This window comes from Cyclopterus lumpus, chromosome 9 (assembly GCF_009769545.1).
Source record: "Cyclopterus lumpus isolate fCycLum1 chromosome 9, fCycLum1.pri, whole genome shotgun sequence".
NCBI classification, from domain to species: domain Eukaryota; kingdom Metazoa; phylum Chordata; class Actinopteri; order Perciformes; family Cyclopteridae; genus Cyclopterus; species Cyclopterus lumpus.
This window is the reverse complement of record NC_046974.1, coordinates 26489813-26513700: the sequence shown is the minus strand read 5'-3', so window position 1 is coordinate 26513700 and position 23888 is coordinate 26489813. Positions and strand designations below refer to the sequence as shown.

Here is a 23888-nt window from a genome sequence, read left to right as displayed (position 1 = left end):
TTCTTTTGTGGAGTTTACTGAGGATGCGATAGCAATTCAAAATATTTGCTAAAATAATGTTCAAAATACTATTGATTAATGTTATAAAATAATTGGTTTCAAACAGACATGGCATTGTTTGAAAGAACGCTATGAACCAAAAAGGAAACTATATCCACTCTTGAACTATATCTCTCCAGATTAATATTATACATTTCAATTAATTTTAAAATAATAAGCAAACGCCTGTTTTGATGTGTTTAATAATAGACATTACTTGAATCAATAATATATATATATATATATATATATATATATATATATATATATATATATATATATTAAAGTGACACAAAACATTCCAATGGTATTTATTCAATATATTTCAATAATGTGTATATATTTAATAATATATACACATTAATCTCTGTGTTTAACAATAACTACTTTTGAACAGGAAGCCTAACTTGAATTGTACAGGATTAGGTTTTTCACTGTACAAATAAATACAGATAAATAAATAGAGTGAAATAAAGCAGAAAATGAATAAAGTGAAATAAAAAAGAATAGAAAAAAAGCACACCTCCAGGCGGGTTTTGATTGCGTCGCTCTGGCGCGTCATAGACATGCGACACAAACAAACCTAGCTAGATAGTTAACGTGAATGTCGCAGTTAAACCATGGACGGCTGTTTCATTAGAGTGAATGTAGTGTCGTGAGGGTCACGATGATCTCGGTGAGCTACATTCTGTTGTGCGGGCAGTTCCTGCTGCTGCTGGCGGCCGTTTTCTTACAATGTCTGGGGGGAATTTACTCCCAAAACTCGTCGACGACGGAGACTCCCTCGGCTTCTCCTGCCCAGGGAGCAACAACGGTCCCGTTCAACGAGCAGCCGACGGAAAACGTGAAATATGAAACACCGGGAGAAAGCACGACTAATGATACCTATGAGTACAACCCCCCGTCCCCGGTCGTCCTCTGCAGCTATCTGTGAGTAACGGGAGGCGGTGCACTTGAAGAGAGATATGCTAGCTAGCTAACGGCGGTGCTAATCCTAGCTTTAGCTGCTGTGAGACAAAACAAACTGCTTTCAGAAATATGTCGCATCATAATCACTTGTCCACCAATAACTCAGAGACACATTCACAATGTTCTTCAATCGACGTCACATTCACAATGCCAGTATAAAACAATATTATTATTAACTATATATGATATATTATTTATATATGTATATAATATATCATTTTTTAAATTTATATATATATATATATATATATATATATATATATATCATGTGTATTTTATATAATGTGTATATATACACATACATACATACACACACACACACACACACACATTTTTCTTACCTGTCAAAGTTTGTAATATAAAATATCCACATTCTTACAGGTAGCCATTGTCTATCAAGATATCTAACACTTTGATGGTAGTTTCTAAAACAAAATTTAGGATATTTTAAAATTCTTACTGCCCGTTCTGATATGCAGATATGTCATTTAATTTCTTCCTGGTAATTTTTTCCTATCATTGTCAGCTTGGATATCCACAATGTGACATTTTCGAGGAGCAATGACGTCACTTTCTTCATTCATGAACAATTGCATTTTGGATTTCTGCAATAGAAAAGGAAAAACTCCCTTATATAAGATCTACAATTCATTTATTAATCATAGCTTAAGTGAGCCTTTTTGTCCAAAAGTATCCTTCATATTAATACAATTGTGGCTATCTTTTTTGGATATCCCCCTAAAAAGTAAAAGATAATATAATTAAACGGCTTGCTTTTGCTATCACTAGTAATAACTGGATTTTAGATCATATACAAGGGAGTTGTTCCTATTTTATTGCATACACAAAGGCTGTCTGGCAAGGTTTTTCCATTCTGGATCTAATTTATATCTGTAATTGAAATGATGACCATGTGGTTTTCATCCCTCCCTCTTTATCTTTCTGGACACGCATAATGTCTGATGAAGACCGGAGGAGTTCATCTTCTGTCAGGACCCTGTCGATCATGCACTGAACCACAGCGCCTGGCAGGAGCTGGGCCACGGCTGTCTCGGGGTAAGTGCTGTTTTAGTTTTTTTTAAGGACCTATGATATTATTAATCACCCAGCACTTCATTTTGTATTTATTCTTCTACTGTTTCTGTGTTTTAGTGGGGTGGCCAGACTCAGAAAGAGGTGAACCACACAAAGGTTGTGTGCACGGCCCTCGAGGGTATCGAGTGCGCCGGATCCAAAGAGTTCCTCAGAGGAAACGTGCCCTGCATCAAGTAAGGGACGCAAAACATCATTTATTGTTCTTAATTATCTGAATGCTTGAAATGCGTGCTCACATTTCAGAATGCAACCTTTTTTAATCTAAATTATTGTTTGCTTATTGTCTTATCATCTGGCTTCACCGTAGAGGTAAATGTCTGCATCGTACGGTTACGATGTCTTCTCGCACAAATAATGTTTCAAGATGTCTGGATACATTTGAAAAGAAGTCAATAAAAAGCGTTCATCTTTTCTTTTTGCCGCCTGTCTCATTAGGTGTGTTTTAGTAACGAGCTGAACACTACGTGAGCAGCATCTTGACTAATACATGCACACACCTCAGAGCTTTGGTAGAGCATTGCATACAGATGACAGCTTTATCCTCCCAGTAGGAGCCATTTCTTACCTGTGCAAAATGCACCTCACGCAAATAGTGCTTGCAGCGCCACCACCACTAGAGGGCAATGTCTACAAACGTAACTCTCGTTTTCTTTGTTTATTTTTGTTCTGGCCCCGTTGTCAGGGGACACCGTGTTCTCCCAGCATCCCGCCACATTCAGCGGCTCATGAGCTTCATCTCTGCAAATCTGAACACGGCCGCTGCCTCGGCCCAGGCTGCCCGCTGCCCTTGTGATGCTAAGAATGGTCACTTTCCTGTTTAGATGCTGGAGAACAAGTTGTGCTTTGTATCGTCTTGAATAGTTGAGGTCGGTGCGATTACATTTTTTTTTATTCATTTTTTTAAATGCCCCCTTGTACAGATACACCGGACACTACTTCATCACCACGCTGCTGTACTCCTTCTTCTTGGGCTGTTTCGGGGTCGACCGCTTCTGCCTGGGCCACACCGGCACCGCCGTCGGGAAGCTGCTTACCCTGGGAGGCCTGGGGATCTGGTGGTTCGTGGACTTGATCCTGCTCATCACCGGCGGCCTGATGCCCAGCGACTACAGCAACTGGTGCACCTACTACTGAGAGGGACCATCAGGGGGCGGGGGGGGGGGGGCGTCATTTCTCATTCAGACATCATCAGTTATATATTGAGAACTCCAGTGATGGGGCCTTAGCCTATCATAGTTGTGGAGCTTGTGGCTCGATGGCAAAAAGTGGAGTCTAGGTACCTCCTGAGGACTCCTAGAGGATCCTGCCGAGAAGAATAAGGAATCTTCTCATATAATTTAAATCGAATCCACTTGAAATGTTCCGCAATAATGCCTACTGTACTCGCAGCTTTCACAACAGCCACAGGGATGACAGATTGATGATGATAGTGATAGTACTTAACTGTCAACTAAGGTCTCTTTCACACCTGTACACCAGTTCATATGGTCCGGACCAGGGGCGTATTCTTGCCTTTCAGTCTTGGTCTGCCTTGTGATTACTCTGACTTGACAGACACATGAAGTAGGACTCCAGTACTAGTGATGTCATGGGGGGGGGGGGGGTGGGGGAGAAAGATCAACTTATGAGTTGTGTTACCACAGTTACTGAGTGGTTTGCATAAATGGATGCAATGCTTATACGATGGCTCCCTTGACAGCTGTCCACCAGTAGATGGATGCATCCAGCATCAGAACCGCAGGCGGCAGTTGGTCCCGGTCCAGTTGTTCAGTCCCAGTTGGGAGGAGCTCCCCTCCTGTCGGACCCTGTTCACATGTCTTCAGCTATAACTCATTTAGTTCAGACTCGGAGGGGGGGGTGGGGCTCGCATTAAATATTCAAACCTTCCATTTCCATTGTTAAACTTCCCGTCGAGGGTTTATGTGCTCGCTCGTATTTTGGAGCAGGCTTCATTACGCAAGGATCCATAAAGCCCGACTCGGATCGTAAGAAGTTGAAGAAGACGCGGCGCCGAGGCGTCGACTTCTATTTTCAGCTGGCTAAGGATTTAGAAAGGAAACGTCACGTTTCCCTCTAGATTCACAGCATGTCAGTTTATATGAAATCTGTACATACTTTCATCTGGATGTACTTCTGTCTCCTAAACGAAGATAAAACAAACGGAACGTTAACGTTCTGGAGTCTCTTTGATCGTGTAAGATGTGTCTAATATTGATCCGCCCAACAGAAGCTTTTATGTTCTTTAACTGTTGACCGGATGTCTTTTAATAAGTCATAACATTAAAAGTGAGTGTCATGTTGATTTGACAGTTTTTCCTTTTTCGTTGGCTCGTTTTGGTCTGAAATAAGGAAACGAGTCCACGAGGCAGAGCGACCAGGGTCCAGGTTGGACCTGATCGGGCTGTTGTGCATCTTTATGCTCTCCCAACTCCGTCCTGTTGCCATGACGAGAAGCAATCCAAAGTGTCTCATGTTGTTTTCATCACTGCCGTTATGACTCAATAAAAAGAGGCTCTGGTTTGATTTAATGGGCCGTGGTTGGTGCAGAGCAGGATGTCGATACAACAGATTGTTGTCTCTTCTGAGTACTTCAAGCTATTGACGCAGGTTAAGAGGCGATTGATTGAGTACCGTAAGTTCCTCCAGTCACGCGCCATGGGATCCATATTTTGGACAAAACAATAAATGTTTTGATGGAAAACAACAGTCTTGACTGATGCATTCATGTAACTTGGATCCTACTCGGTGGTTTGAAGCCTGCGGACTGGTCACCATCTTCCAGTGAACAGGAAGTGACGTAGAGACGTCGTATACGGTTCTGGTAGCAACCTGTCAATCACAGTGGCCACGCCCTAAAGCATACCCTGCTTTATGCTCCATTGTACTCTAACTTACCATAATTTACTAAATGAACATCATGATGTATTAAAGAAGACTTGAAACTAGAGATTGAGACCATGAACTGTTTACTGAGGGAATAAATCAAGAGAAGTAGAGTCATTTATATAGACTTCTATACAACCGGATGCCCATGTGGTGCCCAGTAACGTGGTGAACTCATCACAACGTCCTCCGTTGGCCGCTCCTCGTCTCTGCTTGGCATTGTGGGTAACGTAGGCACTGGGTTTAGACAAAGAATTGTCCACGGCGAGTCCGACAGCGCTGACTCACTCACTAGAGCACCGCGTGTGGATTAATCCGCAGCTGAAAATAGTCCCAAACAACTGTTGACTACTCCGAGCAGCTGTTTCAGGAAGAAGTGCCCTATAATACTGAGCTCGTTGTAAGGATCGATGTCTTTGTTGGCAAAGACTAAATAATTTGTCAAACGCAGAAAGACGGTTCATTAGTGAGGGTAAACTACTGACATTTAATATTGATAATTATGACACCCGCAACCAATCAATAAATCACTTCACCCAGACACTATGATCCTTTACTGTTCCAACCATCAGTATTAATCTCACATTTATGCACAAAGTTAAACATTTCCCAAAATCAAAGAAATACATGTAGAGTCAACGAGTGTGCAATGAACACAAACTGAGGACTATTTCTTAAAAAGAGTACACAATCTTTGATAAGATTAGAAGTGACAGAACTTTACTAACATTAATAGGAACAAATGCAGTCGGAGCGGTGTGAACTGAATTTGTGCAACAAACAATCAAAGTACTGACATCGTGACACGTCAGCTGGAACATCCACTCTGTCTGCTGTTCAAAGAGACATTTCATATTCCATATATTAAATACAAATGTTATCCGCTACACTATCACAGTTTGAGGGTGAACTCGTGTACTTGAACTGCATTCCCATGTCTCCGTACGTTCGCCCATCTCAATCATGTTTAAGTAGGTTCTATATTATATTGACAGTGGGTGTTAGATCCTATAGCTTTTTGTCCATATTATCATCGGTTATGCAGTAAAAAGTGTTTTATGTCGCAGTAAATATGCATGAACCTCATGACACTACAATAACCATGTAGCATATAGTTACAGAGAGTAACTCTCACCAAACACAGAGCGTTCTGATTGAATACGTGACGGTCCATCTCGTGGTCTTCAATCATGGAAGTCATTAGAAAAGAGTCCCACGGCACACTGGTAGGCTCCGACTGTCCATAGTTTGGGTTTCATTTGGCTGTTATGATATATCTGTGGAGAGTGTTGCGTAATGAAGGTGAATGGAATTCATTTCTCACATGAACACGAGCAAAAGAAGTTTAAAATGTCAACAACAGCTGGTTCTATTTCCAGAACCACGAACATGCAAATTCCACGTGTACGAACAAGTTTGTTCCTAAGTTTTTGTGATTGAACATATAATGTTCATAACTATGTTTTCATTAGTGTATCATCATCTTAGCATGAGCCCCTCATGTCTACTTAGGGAGCGGGTCCTCTTCACGTCAAACTGAGGTAAGGGGCGGCGCCGCCTGACTTCCGTAGTTCCTAAAGTGGTGTTATTATGGTATGGATGGCATCACTACGGTTTTGCAATTGGTGGCTCACGTTACTCTTGGAAACGGATTGGTGAGCGGAGGGGGATTCAGTTGGTTGCAATCTGCAACCACATCACTAGACGGCGCCAAATCCTACACACTGTACCTTTAAGAGAATTTGTGGCGTTCACCAGAGGTATAAAGTTTATGTATTTGAATGAGGAAATCCTTCATTTAAATTAGTTTGAAGTTTAAATATGATACAGAAAGTAATTGGAATAAAATATGACTTACTGTCACGGGCCTGTGGATTTTCACCATATTGTCTCCAGAAAAAAACAATCTGGTGCTGAAGCTTCCTTTTCCTCCAACGACGTGAGGACCACAAGTGAAACTCCATTCACCACCATTGCATTGGGCTGGAGGCTGAAACCTCAGCGATGGGTTTCTTTTAAAACGTGGACCAATCAAAACACAACAATCTGCATGTATTTATGCGAACCGGCCCTTTAAATGAATTGTCCATTTATCATTTTTTCTCTCTTCTTACGGCGAACAATCCTCTGTGAGATCGTCGTCAGTGAAGCGTGAAAGAGACGAAGCGGGCCTTTCTTGTGGAGGAAAAACACAACTTTAAATCTGATTATGGGATGAGATGAAACATGAGGATGGGTTGGATATTGTCTTCTGCAGGTGTGTGTTTTCCTTTACTTTGCCACCAAGGATCACTGATTTTCCTCTTGTACATCGTTTTTCATGGTTTCGAGGAGATTTAAATTTTAGTTGCCACACTTGGAGCTCTCGACTATTAATACAGGACAAAGTCCATTAATGGGCGATATATTGTCTTCTGGAGGAACAAATAAATGCTGGCAAAACAATCCATTCCCTTTCCACGTCTGTTACGCCATACCAGACGCCATGTCTGGTATTCATTTTAACGTTATGCGTATATGTCGTAAACAGCTGCTGTCCGCACTTGAATCAAATGACAACTTGTGGTTTTTACCTTCAGGACTCGAGGCGGTTGAAGAGCAGCCGTTCGGTCTCTCAGCGAGGCTCTCGTGCTCACCACAGGGTGCCACATCCAGGTCCAGGTCACTGATGTGGCGTCTGCATACATCATAGACGGTGAGCTCGTAGTGGGGTCTCCAGCTGTAGACCTCTTGGCAAAGCAGCCACGCCTCTTAATTACGCTTCCCTTTTAAAGGAGCAGTGTGCAGGGTCTGGGGACATCCGGTGGTGAGGTTGCAGATTGCACCCAGTGGAGCGCCCCTGCCTTTCCAAAAGCATGAAGAGAAGAATGCCTCTCTCAAGGGGCAGAGTCTGGTTTGTCCGTTCTGGGCTACCGTAGTAAAACGGCGGCCCTCCCCACGTAGACATATACGGCTCTTTCTGAGGTAATGGAAAACAAGTTATGAATATCTGTTATATATGTTTCTCTGTTTGCTGACCAGCAGGTGATCCTGCCTCCACAAGAAAGGCTGGATTGTTCTCTTTCACAGGAAAATGACCCGGGTTGAAACGCAGCCTTGGAGAGAAAGACGCCGTGTTTAATTGGGGCCCATGTGCCCTGCAGATTGGACCTTTTCTTCTCTTTTGCTCCTGAGTAGCTGAGTAGACGTCAGCGTCTGGACTTTTCTTCCCCCATGATTGTCGAACATTATTTCTAGAAATGAGAAGTCGCCCCTGCTGATCAACCCCGTCAGCAGTTTGTTTTTGGCTCAGTGTTTCATGACAGTGAGGGGGAATCATTCCGTCTCTTCGGGAGTGATGGTCAGAGTAACGTCCTCCCCCTTTCGCCTCACCACCACTGAAAGCGCCGCGCCGCTCCGGACGGCTTCGATCACGTCCTGCGTGGAGCGGACGGGCCGCCCGTCGATGCCGAGGATGACGTCGCGACCCATCAAGCCGGCGCTGCGGAGAAGAGAACACGTTAACCCTTCGAAAACCCCAAAGCAGTTGGCACATTTTTCTCTCTGTGGCCTCGATTTGAACTGCAGTATAAAAGTCCTGCATCGCTATGGAAACAGCACATCCGTGGCTAGAAGCAGAGAGAACAAAAGCAATGTCTTTTCATAATTTATTTTCACATATATATATATATATATATATATATATATATATATATATATATATATTGTCAATTGTTCATGACTGATCAATCTTCCTACTTGTGTTGAGGAGATCTGGTCACTTTTAATATTCATTTGGGGTGAGAGTTTTAATGAGACATTTCTGATGTCACAATGAAATGTCACAATTATAGGCTTTGTTTTGCTTCTTTCTAATAGAAGCGTTTGTCACCCATGATGTGTTCAAGGACCGTCGGAACGATGGTAATCTGACGATAATGACGTTTTTTACAGCTTCTGGGTGTAGTTTTGCTTTGGGGCTCAGTAAAACAGGCCCAACCCCGCTGGGTGGATCTCACACTCACAGGACGACACTGACCTTAAGACAAGCCTGATCCTGTGTCAGGTTCCCCCCCCCCCCCCCCCCCCCCGTGAGACGTACACGGGATCACGGCTTCCCCATGCACCGCCCTGCTTGACGTTTACACACACCACTGTCGAGTAGGATTGTACGTGAGGGATGCAGTGAGCGGCGTGCTCAAGTGAAATCCTCTGCTGTACGTTAAGACTGCTGTGTGCTGTGCAAAGCTTCAGGCTCCAATGTCACAGGGCTATTAAGAATATAGAAAGCGAGAGAGAGAGAGATGCTGCCTTCACCAAGAGAAAGATGTCAGAGCTTGGCCTGTGGGAAGCACGAGATAATGAGCAGCCGGGCCCATCTACGGCCTGGGACCTACGGGGATGCTCTTATTCCACGGCTGGAAACCTAACCAGAGTGCCTCCAAATGCCACTTCACAGCTCTGCTGTTGCATTTTGTAGCCGAAACAGGCTCCAGGTAAGGCTGTCTAATGAAGGACAGCTCAGTATGCTATTTGTCAAATAAGGATAGGTGATGCTGATGTGTTTTGGACTGTAAAACCTGGAAGGATTCATTGCTCGTTCCAAAATATTCCAGTATCTGTTCAACATAGACAGAAATCCTGTGTAAAAACTGATCATGTTGAAGTGGCACTCATCCACAGTTTCATATTAACAATGGATCAAATGAAAACCTTTAGAGAGCATTCGTCTCATACCCCCCACCCCCCCAAAGCGAATAACAATAACCTGTATTTTGGGATGACACACAGCAGAAGTGATTGTGGCTTGCCTCTTACCTGGATGCAGCTGTTCCAGGTATGACCTCATAGATGTAAACACCTGAGCTCACATCCGGAAATTCGTCCTCGTGCTCTTTGAGATCTCGGATCAAGCTGGAAAAATGGAGACGAAGATTAGATGAGAAATCTGGAAACGGTCCTCGGTTCTGAAGGAAACTACTCCGACTGGTCCAGTTACTGAACATCAGGTTACCGTGACGACGTCAGCACACATGTGGCATTAGGAAGTAAACCTGCCCCAGCAAATATAAAAGTAGTCCTTTAAAAAACATCATTTGAAAGATTAAAACATATGGATTTATTTGTTGAACTATATTGACTCATAATCATATTTTCTTATATATACTGTGTATATATATTTATTCCAGGATTTATTTTTATAGGAGTAATTATTTCTCTCGTAGGCATATTTATTAATTTTTTTGAAGTGACATTACAGGGCCAAAAGCAGACATTCCCAAACATGAACTGTTTTTATTCTAATCTAGAGAAAATGTGCGATACTATATCACTGTATTAACTGATATTGGGCCATAAAATCCCTGCTGTGGCAAAAGATATTGATCTCCATCATCAACACATCCATCTACAATACCCTTAAAGGAAGGAGCAGTCATGCACGAGACTCTTGACATTGACCCTCGTGACCTTTACTTACGATGGTGAGAGCTGCAGCATCCGGACACCTAGGAATTTCTTTTTCTCTGCAGCATTTCCTGGATGCAAATAAATGAACGATTAGACAAATTATTATTTGAACGAGTGGAGGAGACGACGAGACCGACAACAGCAGCACGAGACCCCGCTCACGGTTGACTTGTCTGGCGTAGGACTCGGCGAGGAACTCCCGTATTTTGTCGGCAGGGACGGCAAAAGAGATTCCTGCTGCCACTTTCAGGGTATTTATGCCGATTACATCTCCATCCTGGCAAAAAAAACAAAAACGGAACGGAAGGAGGATCAGACCAGGAGCGTTAACATCCATCCATGCTGTTCAAAGACAACGGAGAGGAAGCGTGTGACTTCAACGTCCACTGAAGCTTAACAAGAGACGGACGTAGTGTCACCATCATGAGAGGCCTTCCTCACAATGATGCGTGAAACGGACCGAGTTCTGGCCCTCTTTACGTGACGCCATCTCACCCCAGATTATCCCACTGCACTTCAATGGTGCATTTGGACCCGTGAGCCCGTTGCTCTTCAAGTTGAAACGGTCCACGTGGAGAAGTTAAGAGATTTGAAACGAGTGAAACATGCCGTCGAGTTCCTGTCATTGACGCCGCGGGTTTAACGTCGTGAAACAGCTTTTTTGCTTGTCGCTCGACGCGTTTACCCAGAAGCCATCGCGGTTATGAGTGTTGCAACATAATCACGTCGTTAGGTTGAGGGATGACATCGTGATGACATCGTGGTTGAGCTTGAAATGACCACGTCGACTGAGTAAAATACGTACTTTAAACCCAGCCATCAGCGGGCTCTCTCTCACATTTTACACCGAGTCTCCTGTTGAGAGCGTTCAATAGTTGAGCTGATGTGTTCATTTTGAATATGATTTATTGCACATGCGAGGTAAATGAATCACAAACTGTCGTCTCTGGTGATACGGTTTTCCAACTGGAGAATTGGCTCCACCCACTGCATATAGCGATGGACCAACTCCGAATAGTTATAATTAATAACCCGAGTGGATCGAAACAAGACTTTGATCGTCTTTTCTTTTTGCCGATTTTCTCCAAATTCTTTTGAAAATTGCAATAGGTTTGGATGGAAAACTGGCAATCGTGGTCTGAAGCGTTTCATTTCTACAGCTCTTTTTCTTCCAATGCACATTCCAAAGCTCAGGGTCTATTAAATGTTCCTTTTACCTTCAACAAAACCCATCAGTTTTGGTTATTGTAGCATCTTATCTGGGTTTTCACAGTGAAGGACGATTTATAACATGCCCCGTCGGTATGGCAACTGTTCTCCTTTAGAAAGCAGGGAAAGGGAGCTGGAGGCAGCGACCCTGATGAATGAATGTACCATCTGTATGATTTTATTCCACGGTAACAATGCAAAGGCCCCCATAATCAGGTATTGTCCTAAAATACTGCGAGGGAGGCTTAATCGTGAACCTGAGGGGACAGACCGGAGGCTTTGGGTATTAAATAAAACAAAATCATGACCTTAGTCTTCACTGCCATGAATAAAACAGGAAAGATTGCCTGCGTAGCAGAGGGCATAACAAGTATGCAAATGATGAATAATATTATCATCACTTTTCATGTGCTATAAATCCTCTTACCAAGTTGACGAGCGGCCCACCGGAGTTGCCGTACTGTGAATCAACAGAGCAACAAAAACATGTCGACTTACTCGTCGTGAAAGTGGAACACAAATTTGCCAAGACAGATGAAATGAAAACGATTGTGGTCTCGCTGACATTGATGATGGCGTCGGTTTGGATGTAGTCCATGTCCGGGTCCTTGAAGCCCAGCTGCAGGCCGTTGCGCTGCGCGGTGCTGATGATGCCCGTGGTGACGGTGTTCTGTAGGGAGAACGGACTTCCCACCGCCACCACAAACTCACCGGGGCGCAGGTCTGAGGACCGGCCGAGCCGGAGCACAGGAAGGGGACTCTGCAGCGAGTCACACGGAGAAGGAACGCCAATCAATCTTTTGAATGCATGCTGGGAGAAATGATGTCATGATTTCATTTATTAGCTCAACTTGGTAGGGTTACTCTTCAGGTCACTAGCCCTCAGAGACACTATGGTTAAATAGGTCAACCTGTTATTTAATAATTATTACAGATTCATTCATTATTAATTACAGACACAGCTGGTCTGCTTTTGTTTTTTCAATGTCACTTTTGGGATTGGATGATGGAGTCAGTGGGACCTTCCTGATAAGATAATGATCACATATATTCTTCACAATAAAAGTCTGAAGTTGTATTATGAAGCAACAACATGGGGGTTTGTTGGGTGTCCATCACACACTCCGACAAGCCGCCACTTTAACACATTTTAAGCTTTTTGTGTGTCATTTATACGTCAAAGGTTTTAACGTTGTCATTAACACCAAGTCAACACTATGACGTTGTTGCAGTTAAAAAAACACTAAATTAGGTTTAGGAAAAACAACATGGTTGAGCTTAGAATAAGCTATGTCAACTAAAATATGTATGTCAACAATGTAACATAAATACTGAAAATAAATCGGCACTAAAGTCATTAACGTAACTTAAAAAAAATAAAAAATAAACCCGATAAACCCTGCGTTTGTTTGGCCCGTCCGTCTCCACGATAACGATCCCGTTAATTTGTTATTTTGAAGTTTTATTTTGAAGCAACACGATGAGGGTGTCGGGTGTCCATCAGCAGGAACTAACAGACTCAGACTGGTGATCAGCTGGTGATCAGCTAATGATCAGCTGGTGATCAGCTAATGATCCCAATGCCAGCAAACAGACAGGACAGTTAGTGTCCCGGCATGATCGGTAGACAAGACCGAACTGGATTGTGGGTAATGTAGCGGGTTTTGATTATCAATAATAGAGCGAATAAAATAAAGACGAATAAAATGGAAAAAAGTTATCTTTTAGTCAGTCAACAATGTTGCGCAACCGCAAACAAATAATATTTTAACACGGTTTGCTTCCATTAATGAAATAATTTCTGTCCACTGGGGAGAACTGTTTTATGATTACCATAATCAGAAGACAGTTCTCCCCAGTGGACCTAACCTGTGTGTCTAGTTTATGATTCCCAGACTTTTCTCATTTCCCATCAAGTCTTTAGGGCGCTGTGTGTAACCACTTCACTTCTGGCATTGACAGAAAGCAATCGCTGCGTGTTAACAATTTTGTGAACATTATTAATTAAAACCACTTACAATCCTTCATAGCCTCGATTGGCTCATCAGCTGCTCTCCTTGAATCCGTGCCTATGTTCCTGACACCGAGCACTACACTGGAGATGCTTTTGTTTTATTAGCACCGATCTCAACATGGGATTTGTTGAGTATACCAAAAAAAAAGAACTAAGCCGTAGCTTGTCCCTGCCTGCCTCCTCAAGGCGATGCCATTCTTCTCTGGGGTGTCTCAGACAACATTTATAGTCAAATCTCCCGCAGCCTGGAGTCTGATGTCATCACAAATGTGCCTTTTAGGCCGGCGTTAGAACTCCCTCTACAAGGAATGTAACCCAGAGTTACAGCATTGTACAGCTGTCACCACTCCGATGGGTTTCCAGACAGACTCCTTCACCTATGAAGCAGTCAAAGACAGCTGATGGCTCAGCTTTCTCTTTGGGATTCTTGAGGTACTCTTGTATTCAGATCAGAACTAAAAGATGTTAATCATGTGCTTCATGCTGAGTGGAGTCTGACTGAAGGAGTCGAGAGTCCACCTCTACCATACAAAGCAGCCGGTTGTGTAAGAGCGGGTCATGTTTTATTCAGACAGCACTCGCTAATACACCAAAAATAATCTGAGGCTCTGAATTTGCGAGACATGATCAGAAACCGCCCCAAAGGGACTCAGACAACAACTTTGACTAAGTGAAGAAGGAAAGTTTCATTTTTGGTCGAGCGGAGGACCTTGTTGACTTTCTCAATGGAATAACTTAGTTGGGGGGGGGGTAATAATACACTTTGACCCCAGGTAGTCTCAGGCCCATGGGGAGCGAAGAGGACACGGCGGGCACTCACATCTGGTTGGATTTTGATGAGAGCGATGTCCATCTTCTGGTCCACGTCCTTGACTGAAGCGTCGTACTGCGAACCGCTTTTCAGCTCCACTTTGATCCGCCGCTTGTTGTGGAGTACGTGAGCACTGGTGATGATCCAGCCGTCCTCCGACACCACAAACCCAGAGCCACTTGACACAGAGACCTCCTCGCTGGAAAATGGCACTCTGGCAAGAGAAAGGGCAAAACATGTTTTTTAGATCTGGAGGAATATGAGTGTCAAAGGTGACAATTTTAATATTCTTGGGTTTACCCTTGGAAGAGCTCTAGATGCACCACAGCTGGGACGATCTTGCCCACCACATCTGCAATGAAGTTGAACTTGTAGCGCATACTTCCTTGATGTTGCATTCCTTTGAGGACAATAGATGACAAGTTATTCCATGTTAACCCACTAAACTACTTTAACATGTGATGGAATACATCTGTAAATTAAAAAAAAGAAACACTATTCAAACTATTTCTCGCCATGCTAGCAGCGCGGATGTTAGTGTTGATCTGTTGGCTCATCAGACATTACCCTCAATATCTCGACAACAACAGACAACCAGCAAATGTGGTGGTCCGGTCATGGTCCCCACAGGTTAAATCCTATTGAATTTGGTGATCGCATGCCTTTTCCTGGAGCAGCACAAGGTTTTCAGTTCAGGTATTCAGGTATTTGCGAGCATCTTGAGCGCTTTTGCCATTCAGGTTGATTCAACAAAGAGTGTATACGATGCTAACATCATCCTGCTGTGTGAAGCGGTCATTAACGAGGGGCTCACACTATCGCAAACCGCACCCTGCTGAATAAATATACGGTTTTGGAAAATCCAAAAAGCAATTCCAGAGCGAAGTAGCTCCATTTTTTTCTGATTCAACAACGGCAGGACAGTGAAGGGCGGAGCATCTCAACGAAAAATCGCCGCCCGGCGCGAATTGGTGTCTAAACGCGTCTGTGAGTGCAAAGAGTATTGGACAAATTAAAATGCTGACCTGCTTGTGGAGTCAGCCTTTAAGTGGCCATTCCACAAACTGTTTTTGCCCCATCCGCATTGGCTCCATTCACAATGTGTCCTTTTTTGTGGCAAACTACAAACGTGCTTGAGGCCAATGCAACAGTTGTGACCCCGGGAGGAACGAGGGACAAAGTAAGCCAAGGATTAGCGAAAAGAGAAAGAGGGACAAATCAATTGTTTTTTGCATTTACATAATAACCTTTTTTTTTCTTCAATCAATCAAAAAATGTTCTTGTTTTATTGATGCATGAATAAAAAAAATAAAAAAGACATGTAGGGGAGCTGTAGTCTATACATTTGTTTTGCACGTAGTTGAATGAGGTGATATGCAGACAGGATGCAGTGATGAATATCAAGGTATACAGTATATCTATTTCCTCCACAGCAGTTAGGGCTGCATTTCAGCGCGCTTTAAGAATCATACCGTTTATTTGTGTCTTATTGGTGCAGGTTTAGTGGCCGCAAGAGCCGAGCAATCCTTTTGAGTGTTCCTTCCAAAGTCTTTACAATCCCACTGCAGCCAGTGTGGCTTTAGACTGTGATTAATTCAGTGTGGATCTTACTTTTTTTTTCTTTCTTTAGAGTAAATGTTGGGCTGGATTTTCAATTCCTATCCCCTTTTATTGTTGCTAATTTACCTGAGATCATGGGCAAACAAAGCTCTCCATAAAAACAAAGATGAGGCATGTGCCAAGCCATCTATTCATCTCTGCTGCCTTGCTTTATTTATGCAGTTTATTAGCTGTTTTTAAACCTGATAGAGTTGAAGGCTGCTGCCGACAAGAGGAAATGAAAGGTCAAACCTCCGCAGTTTAAAAGGCGGGTTGGGTTCTTTTTAAAATGCTATCTGCTGTGGACACCTGTGTTTGAGTCACCTGAGGGCAGTGCAATCTCTTCCCCGATTCTATATCTCCAAAATGATCTTCTCTCGCTCTCCAAGCAAACAGGCAATCCCACTTCTGATGCCCCCAGTCTGACTGGTGGAGTGTTTACAGAGCTTCACAAATGAACTTGTCTCTGCAGAAACAACCTTATATGCAAATGGCTGCGTGCCTATTGCCAGGAGCGACTTTGGTACCAGCCATTCAGAGAGCTGAACTACAGTATCCTCCCTGTTGGCAGGGAGATCCCGTACCTTCAACTACCCTTTCAATGGCACTGTTCTGCTTTATGACAACTTTGTGTGATTATTGTGGCTCGTCCATCAGATGAATATCACTTGTGCGACATGCCATCCAATCTGCTATCAGGTCTTCAAATGTGAGAACGAGTGTAGATCTGCACACAGAACGCCATGTGGATCACTCATTCATTTACAACACAAATGTGTCATTTTAGAAAGGGTGACTGACATGTTTCAACCTGTTAACGGTCCTCTTGAACATAGATCCTGTTTGTTAGACCTCGGGGGGGGGGGGGGGGATCTATGTTCAAGAGGACCGTCACCATGTCACTGCAGGTGGTCTTAAATATATTCATTTGAGAAAATATTTTGCAGCCAAACTTGTTATATTCAACCTTCACTTTCTTTATAATGCAAGTGATACTTGATACTTTCTTTCTTTACAGGGCAATAAAGTAGACCATGAATATGAGATATGAGTTTACAGATCATTTCAATCCGCCCTCGGCATTGTGGAGGTTGGTTTATGGCATCATGCTGGCTATAGACAGTCTATGGGATGCATGGCTTTGCAAGAGCAGAGTACAAACGCCTGTCCATCTCTTTCCATAAACAAAGCTTTGGACTTTGGTTTGGCAGTCTCATGCCCTCATATGTTGTTCACGTGTGTTGATGAGGATCAACTGGCCTTCTGACAATGGGATTCATCATTATAAGAGCACAAGTACGAACAATTCGCGTGGTTTAAGAACACATCGTGAATCCAATGTCCACCTTTCTTAAGACCTAATTACATAAATGAGGCCCATTGTGTTACTAATAACATGTGTACATTGGCAGCCAGGCTTAATATGTATTCTTGTTCATAATATATTTTAATAATTTGAGTGGAGTCAGACCCTGTCGTCTGACTCCACTCAAATGCTCAAACTTATTTGATTATAGATTATTTATAAGCCAATCATAGAGTCCCACATCATCTAAAGAATAGCACACAAAAGTATCTTGACTACTCAAACCTGACTCAAATTAGTCTGATTGGAACGTGAAATGGCCTTTATGGAACCGCTTCACCCCGTCAGACTTGTTAGGTTCATTCAAGTCAGGGTTTGGACTGCAAGCCCAACTCTTCTTAGCTACACCTCGTATGTCTGTGAGCCTTTGCATACCTGAGGTGGGGGCATGACTAATTATTTCTCCTCTGTGGAGGGCTGTGATAAGAAACTGCACATTATGAAAATGGATAGAACCAGCTGGTGAAAATTAGGAGGATATTTACACAGCAGCGTGGCGGATTGCCTCTGGAGGATGAGACTCCATCATTAAAGGATGTGTGACTGTATTTTGTCTTGCTCTTCTGAGCATGAATATGCAGGACATTGGAGCCACACGACGTCAGGCTTTCTGGGAGGACATTTTGATACTATATTGTTTTCATCCCATGTAAGAGTCCCGCATATGTCTCCAAAACGGAGAATGGAGCTTCTTCAGTCAAATCAAAGAGTGCTGGTGGTGATGAGTGGGGATTTTCACGTGCCACACATCAGGAAAATACAAAATGTGACTAGATTTTTAACCTATATTTGTTTATGGAATCATAATGAAACACAGGGACTCTTTTAGATTTGTAGCAATATATCATTCCTTCGGTCCTCCTGACCGATACAGCCGAGGTTTCAAGGAGGTCTTCAGCGATTTACCATTGCACTTATTTTGCCCATATTTCTTTCAAACTTCACACCCCAGTTTGCAACACAGCTGGCTTCCAGTCAAAAATGTGTAGTCTCTCAGACCAAGATAGCTTAGTTTATTTTCCCAGACTTGGCAAAGCGCCTCCAGAGCCACAGAAGCCAGTCCTAAACATGACAAGGAAACGGCCCTTTAAGCCCTCTGTCAGAGCCTTATCTGAGTATAGGTATGCCAGGGCATGGCAAAGCTTTTTGTAATTTATGGTAAGGCTTTTTATTTTCCCTGCTGTACAAACCTATGACCTATACTGTATTGGTCTATTCTATATATATATATATATACACAGTATATATTCGATGCCAACAGCCAACACCACCCTCTGTAAACAACTTGCTCTTAGGAATGTTTGATCTTTGGTCATTGTTAGCGACCAGCGCTGGAAGATGGATCCTATTCAACTCCTGACAATTTAGGAAATAGGGTTTGCTTTCTTGCTTAGCTCAACATCTGGAAACAGCTGGCCTGGTTCTGTCCAAAAGTAACAAAATCCACCTTAAGCTCAATTATTAACACTTGTAATGCACTTTGGTACCAAGGTTTTATTATAATAACCTATGTATTATTAGTAGAAGTGATATACTAATAATTATTAGTATTATTTTAGTAGCAGTACTAGTAGTAATAATTATTTATTTATAATAATTTATAAATAATTTATTATCATCATTAGGCTATTAATTTAGTAGTAGTAGCCCTCTAATAACAGCTCACACCATTTAAATTAGTTCATCATGAAGTTTGATAATCAAATATAACCTACTTTTCTGTCATATTTAATAACTTGTGCAGGTCAATATTAGTTAGTTTCAATGGTTTCTCACACAACTCGCCTGAATCACACCAACCCCTCTGGATCAAAAGGACCAGGGGACCCTCGGCCAGCTCGGCTCTCCTGTTCTCGGCTCCCAGGCGGCAGACGCTGGGGTACGTCCGGCCGTCGCTGCCGCACACCGGGCCGGAGGAGGCGCACACGCAGGTGCTGCGGGGCCCGTCGAGCTTCCCCGGGACGGAGTCACACAGCAGCCCCTCGCCGCAGGGGAGGCCGCCATCGCTGCGCTCCCCGCAGGCGTCCCCCTCCCCGGCCGCGCACACCGCGCAGCAGCCGCACCCGGCCGCCGCCCGGCCGTAGTAGCAGGCCAGCTGCGACGGCGGCGGGCAGCGGGAGGCGTCGCAGACACGAGGGCACGTGTGTCTCTCCCTCAGCGGACCGGCGTGAACTACAGAGGCGAGGAGGGCGAGGAGGGCGAGGGATGCCACCAACTCCATCCCGAGCCTAAACATCTCTTCTTGAAGACTCGGTCTGACTGCGTGGGTCCATACAGTTCATCCAGGTTACACCACCACACCATGACAGGCAGGTATGCTGCTGCTGTTTCCATGGCCTGGAGGCTATCTCTAGTAGCAGCACGCTCCATCCCCCACATGCAACCTCTATGGAATGCAGCTGCATCGGGTTTTTATGGTTTATGTTTTTATGTGGAGACCCAAAGGCGATGTAGGCGATTGAAGTCTCTGCCACCCACTCATGCACAGTTGGAACAAGAGGCGTTCTTTTAACTCTGTGGTTTGTAATTAAAGTGTTGGCATTTAATGCCGAGGTGACCCTCAGGGCCAACTAATATCGGCAGTTTCAATTGCCAATTATTGCATGTGTTTTTTAATACACAATCTTGTTATAATCAAAACACTTAAATGTGTTTTTAGAGCATGTCACTCTAAATCACTTTAATAAAGCTGGTAATCTTCAAAAACATGCTTTGTTATATTTGTTGGAATTCTCCAGTCCTGACAGCTACCTATGAACCATCTGACAAAAACAACAGGTTGAGACCATAAACTCATGTTTACTGAGGGAATAAATCAAGTGAGAAGTAATTTTCTCATAGACTTCTATACAACCAGAGGAGTCGCCCCCTGATGGTCAGTAGAGAGAATGCAAGGACACATCCGCATTGGCTTCACTCTGTTTAAGTTCATAACAATAATCGTTGGGGAGTAGCTCTAGAGGGAGGGCTGAAGGTGCACACTGGCTGGTTATTTTGTATTTGTGTTTTTTAAATCGAGCATACCAACCCTAGCTTTAATAACCATGTCATATTCCATCATGTTTGGTGGTAAGGGGCTGGACAGACATGTAGAAGCTCTCTGGAGGCCGGGCAGGAAGACGTCCAGAGGGTAGGAGCACCTCTGAAGGACAGGCAGGAGGTCTACCTGACGGGATGAGCACCTCTGAAAGACAGGAAGCAGAGCCGAAGACCTGAACTCCTCAGGAGGTCAGGGTCGAAGGCAGAACCCTCCTTGGAGGCCGGCGACAAGGACAAGTTGTTGCGACCAGATGATTCGGCTCCGACATGGGTCAGGCTGCTGGATGGAGTTCAAGCCTGGATTCAGACAACCAGTTAACCAATTAACATATCAAATCTAACATAGAAATGTCTGATAATTACATCACCAGTACATGCACACCAAAAGAGCACTAGGTCATATAGTTACAATACCTAATAATCAATTATGTCTTATATGAGTTTAACATGGGTTTCTTTTAACCCATAGTGTTTTTTAATCCTTAACATTTACTTGAGATTCAAGACAAGATCTTCAAAAAATGTAGGCTGGGAAACTGTGAGTACTTACAACTTTTTGGGAATTTGTATATCACGCAAACGGTAGATTGTGCTCATGAACAGAGTTCCCTGTGACCATAACGTAACCCCTTTCTCACTCACACTGTCTTTTCTTTTTTATTGTACTTTGCATGCACTTGAGATCCAAGTCGGCTTCTTCAAACAACGCCGGCTTCGTTCTCCTTTACTCAGCATCATCCTCTTTAGACGCCATAATCAAGTGTGAGAGAATAGATACCTATTGATCAGAGGCTGGTATCTCTCACCAAACGTACACCTGTTGGAGGGCATTGCCTTCGTTTGATCCACATATGGAACTCATTTACTCACTCTATCTTCGCTAACTTTGAGGGGCTTCTCTGAAGGATCTAAAGAAACCTTTGATCGTATACTGCAGCTTGGTAATGTGGACAGACACTGAGAACAAACTCATTTAAATCTACAGTCAGAGCAACAAGCCATAAACAGCTGTTTTACCACTGGGATTAAACAAGAGATACAGAGCGTAACTCAAAATGGATCATGGACAAACCATAGTTCAACTGAAGTTTGATTGATCATACGTTAATTACATATCATCTGATCAATGCACTGGTCATACACAGTGAGCCCCATCAGTACTTGATTATTCGGCTGTTCGTTGTATCCTTGAAAATCCACAATTCCAGCGACACATAATTAACAATTGATTCAGCAAATTCCCTCAATCCTGTTGAAAAACGTTTACTCTGTTGGTTTCGAAGGAAGTTCATGGGAAAACATGTCACCAGGATCCAAGCACTCCACGGAGCGTCTCCACACTGAAGTGCAGCCCTCTCTTATACCGTCGCAACATCGCTCTGGCAACGCGGCCGCGACCCCGTCAAGTGTCTGAATGTCGGCGTCAACATTTGGTGTCAAGAAGCAGGCGGTTCTCCGTCACAGTTCTGCACTGCAATTTGCATAGAACCCTCGCAGCCATGTAATGCAGGACTGCTTCTAACAAATCAGGTGAAGCACTAAGAAGAGCGACGAGAGGGGATCAAACAAACTCACTGTTCATGTCTCCTGTAAGAAACCCAGAAGTCAACGTTGAGTTATTCTTACCATACTGTAGTTACATAACGTATGTACTTAACTAATGCCATGTATGAAAGTTCTGTAACAAAGATACTTATTTGAACCAAAGCCATGATCTTTGTCCAAAACCGAACCAAGACGTGTTGTTGCCTCAACAGGTTCTGCAGGGGCCTGTGCGGGCGCACTGATGGCTTCTGTTGCTGGACCTTCAATGGAGAACGCAGTACAGAAGATGTACGACCCGTTGTATGAGGATACTTTGCAAGTATCAATGGGTTTGCCTTTTTTTCACACCTCTGATAACTATGAAGTTGAAATAATTCACCATTTGCTTGAAGGTGCTGTACGGACCTGAGCTCGTCTTTCAATACCTTGTCACTAAGAAGCATCTATCCTGGGAAACATTGTCAAAGTTTTAACTGTGGTTGTATTGAGAGAAGAAACAGGCCAAGCGGGTTGCAAATGGACGAGTGTCCAGAAAGATCTTGGCTCCCCTTATTTTCTGTAATGTGGTTTAAAGAACGTTGTTGGAACCTCCTCTCTTCAGACACCGAATATAGCGTTTTCACCAATTGTTGCTTCATAATGGCAATATTTGAAGCATTCGATTAATGATCACCACAAGCTGTTCAGACCTTTGTTGACTGATTATCGCACACCTTGCGGTGTCCCCCATGGGACCTAAAATATATGTAAAGCCTAAAACGGGTGAGTTATGGACATTTGTCATGATTGGAGAACTTAGCTGTAGAAATCAATGTTTTTTCATACAAGGCTGTGCTTTCTCTTTTTCTTTCTTGAGTAAATGTACTTAGTTTTCACCATTTAGATGATTGATTAGTGCAAAATAAAACAAATAAACCCTCGACAGAAATCAGTCAACAGGAGCATGATGTCAGACTGGATAATGCAGTTAAATAAAATAACACATTCATACTGATTATCCGGCTGGCGCCAGTCTTGAATAATATTAAAAACGCATCTGCCGTCTGTCTTTGTTTGATTTTTCAGCATTATCCACCACCGACATCATGTGTAGATCAGTCTATTATAATATGGACAGTCATTCGTGGAAAGGGTTTACCATATATTTAAAACTATCGGCTGCATAGGTTACATTTCGTACTTTTCACCTCTTGTAAATGATGCCAATGCCTCTGACATCATCCTCACTTTGAAAGTGACTCCGTGTGGTAGTGTTGGGCCGCTCAATAGTTTTCAGATGACTCCATTTATATGATTGGAAAACACAGAGCTCGTCCATCTGTGTATTTATTTTCTCATCACTGTGGTCAGTGACACTGTGATCACACACAGCGAGTCTGCTCTCATTCGGCTCCCTGACAGAGATGTTGATAATAGCTCAATAGTCTCTGACAAGCAGCCAGGCTCAGTGTAGCAGTGTGAGTGTCTCTGTGACAAATACTGTCTTATATTTCAGTGGTGGCTCTTTGATTCTACTCACTGGGATCTTAAATGGGACGTACAATAGATTGGCCTTTTTCCTCAAGTCCTTTAAGGTCGATGCCATCTGTATACCTTTCCAGGTTTTCCCAATTTAAAAGCTTTTTAAAAGGTTTGCAGTCAATAAGTTTATGAATAATGTGAACGCTAGAACTAGCTGATCAACGTAAGCTGGGAACATTTTTTGAAAAAGGGTGGGGTTGTATGTAGCTATACCCTTATGTTCTGTCAATGGAGAGAGCGCTCTAGCTCCGGTTCCCGGTCGCAAAGGGCCGTTTGACAGCAAGGTAAAGCGCTGACGCTGCCACGCCATTGTTCTGATAACCCATTGTTCCAAAACCCCAACAGTCTTG

General features: G+C 43.3%; 2 protein-coding genes across 2 annotated transcripts; one reads left to right on the top strand and one right to left on the bottom strand.

Moving 5' to 3' along the window:
• The first annotated feature begins 604 nt into the window (after positions 1 to 604).
• Positions 605 to 4405, top strand: tm2d2 (TM2 domain containing 2). Its single transcript, XM_034541933.1, has 4 exons — positions 605 to 969; positions 1977 to 2064; positions 2161 to 2276; positions 3024 to 4405. Exons 1-4 carry the CDS (start codon positions 707 to 709, stop codon positions 3235 to 3237), a joined length of 681 nt encoding a protein of 226 aa, XP_034397824.1. The 5' UTR covers positions 605 to 706; the 3' UTR covers positions 3238 to 4405.
• A 3896-nt stretch (positions 4406 to 8301) lies between these two features.
• Positions 8302 to 19654, bottom strand: htra4 (HtrA serine peptidase 4). Its single transcript, XM_034541367.1, has 9 exons — positions 19219 to 19654; positions 14769 to 14868; positions 14478 to 14682; positions 12209 to 12403; positions 12071 to 12103; positions 10597 to 10711; positions 10445 to 10502; positions 9784 to 9879; positions 8302 to 8467 (listed from the first exon to the last, which is right to left on the bottom strand). The coding sequence occupies exons 1-9, from the start codon at positions 19652 to 19654 to the stop codon at positions 8302 to 8304; spliced, it is 1404 nt and encodes a 467-aa protein (XP_034397258.1).
• Positions 19655 to 23888: the final 4234 nt, after the last annotated feature.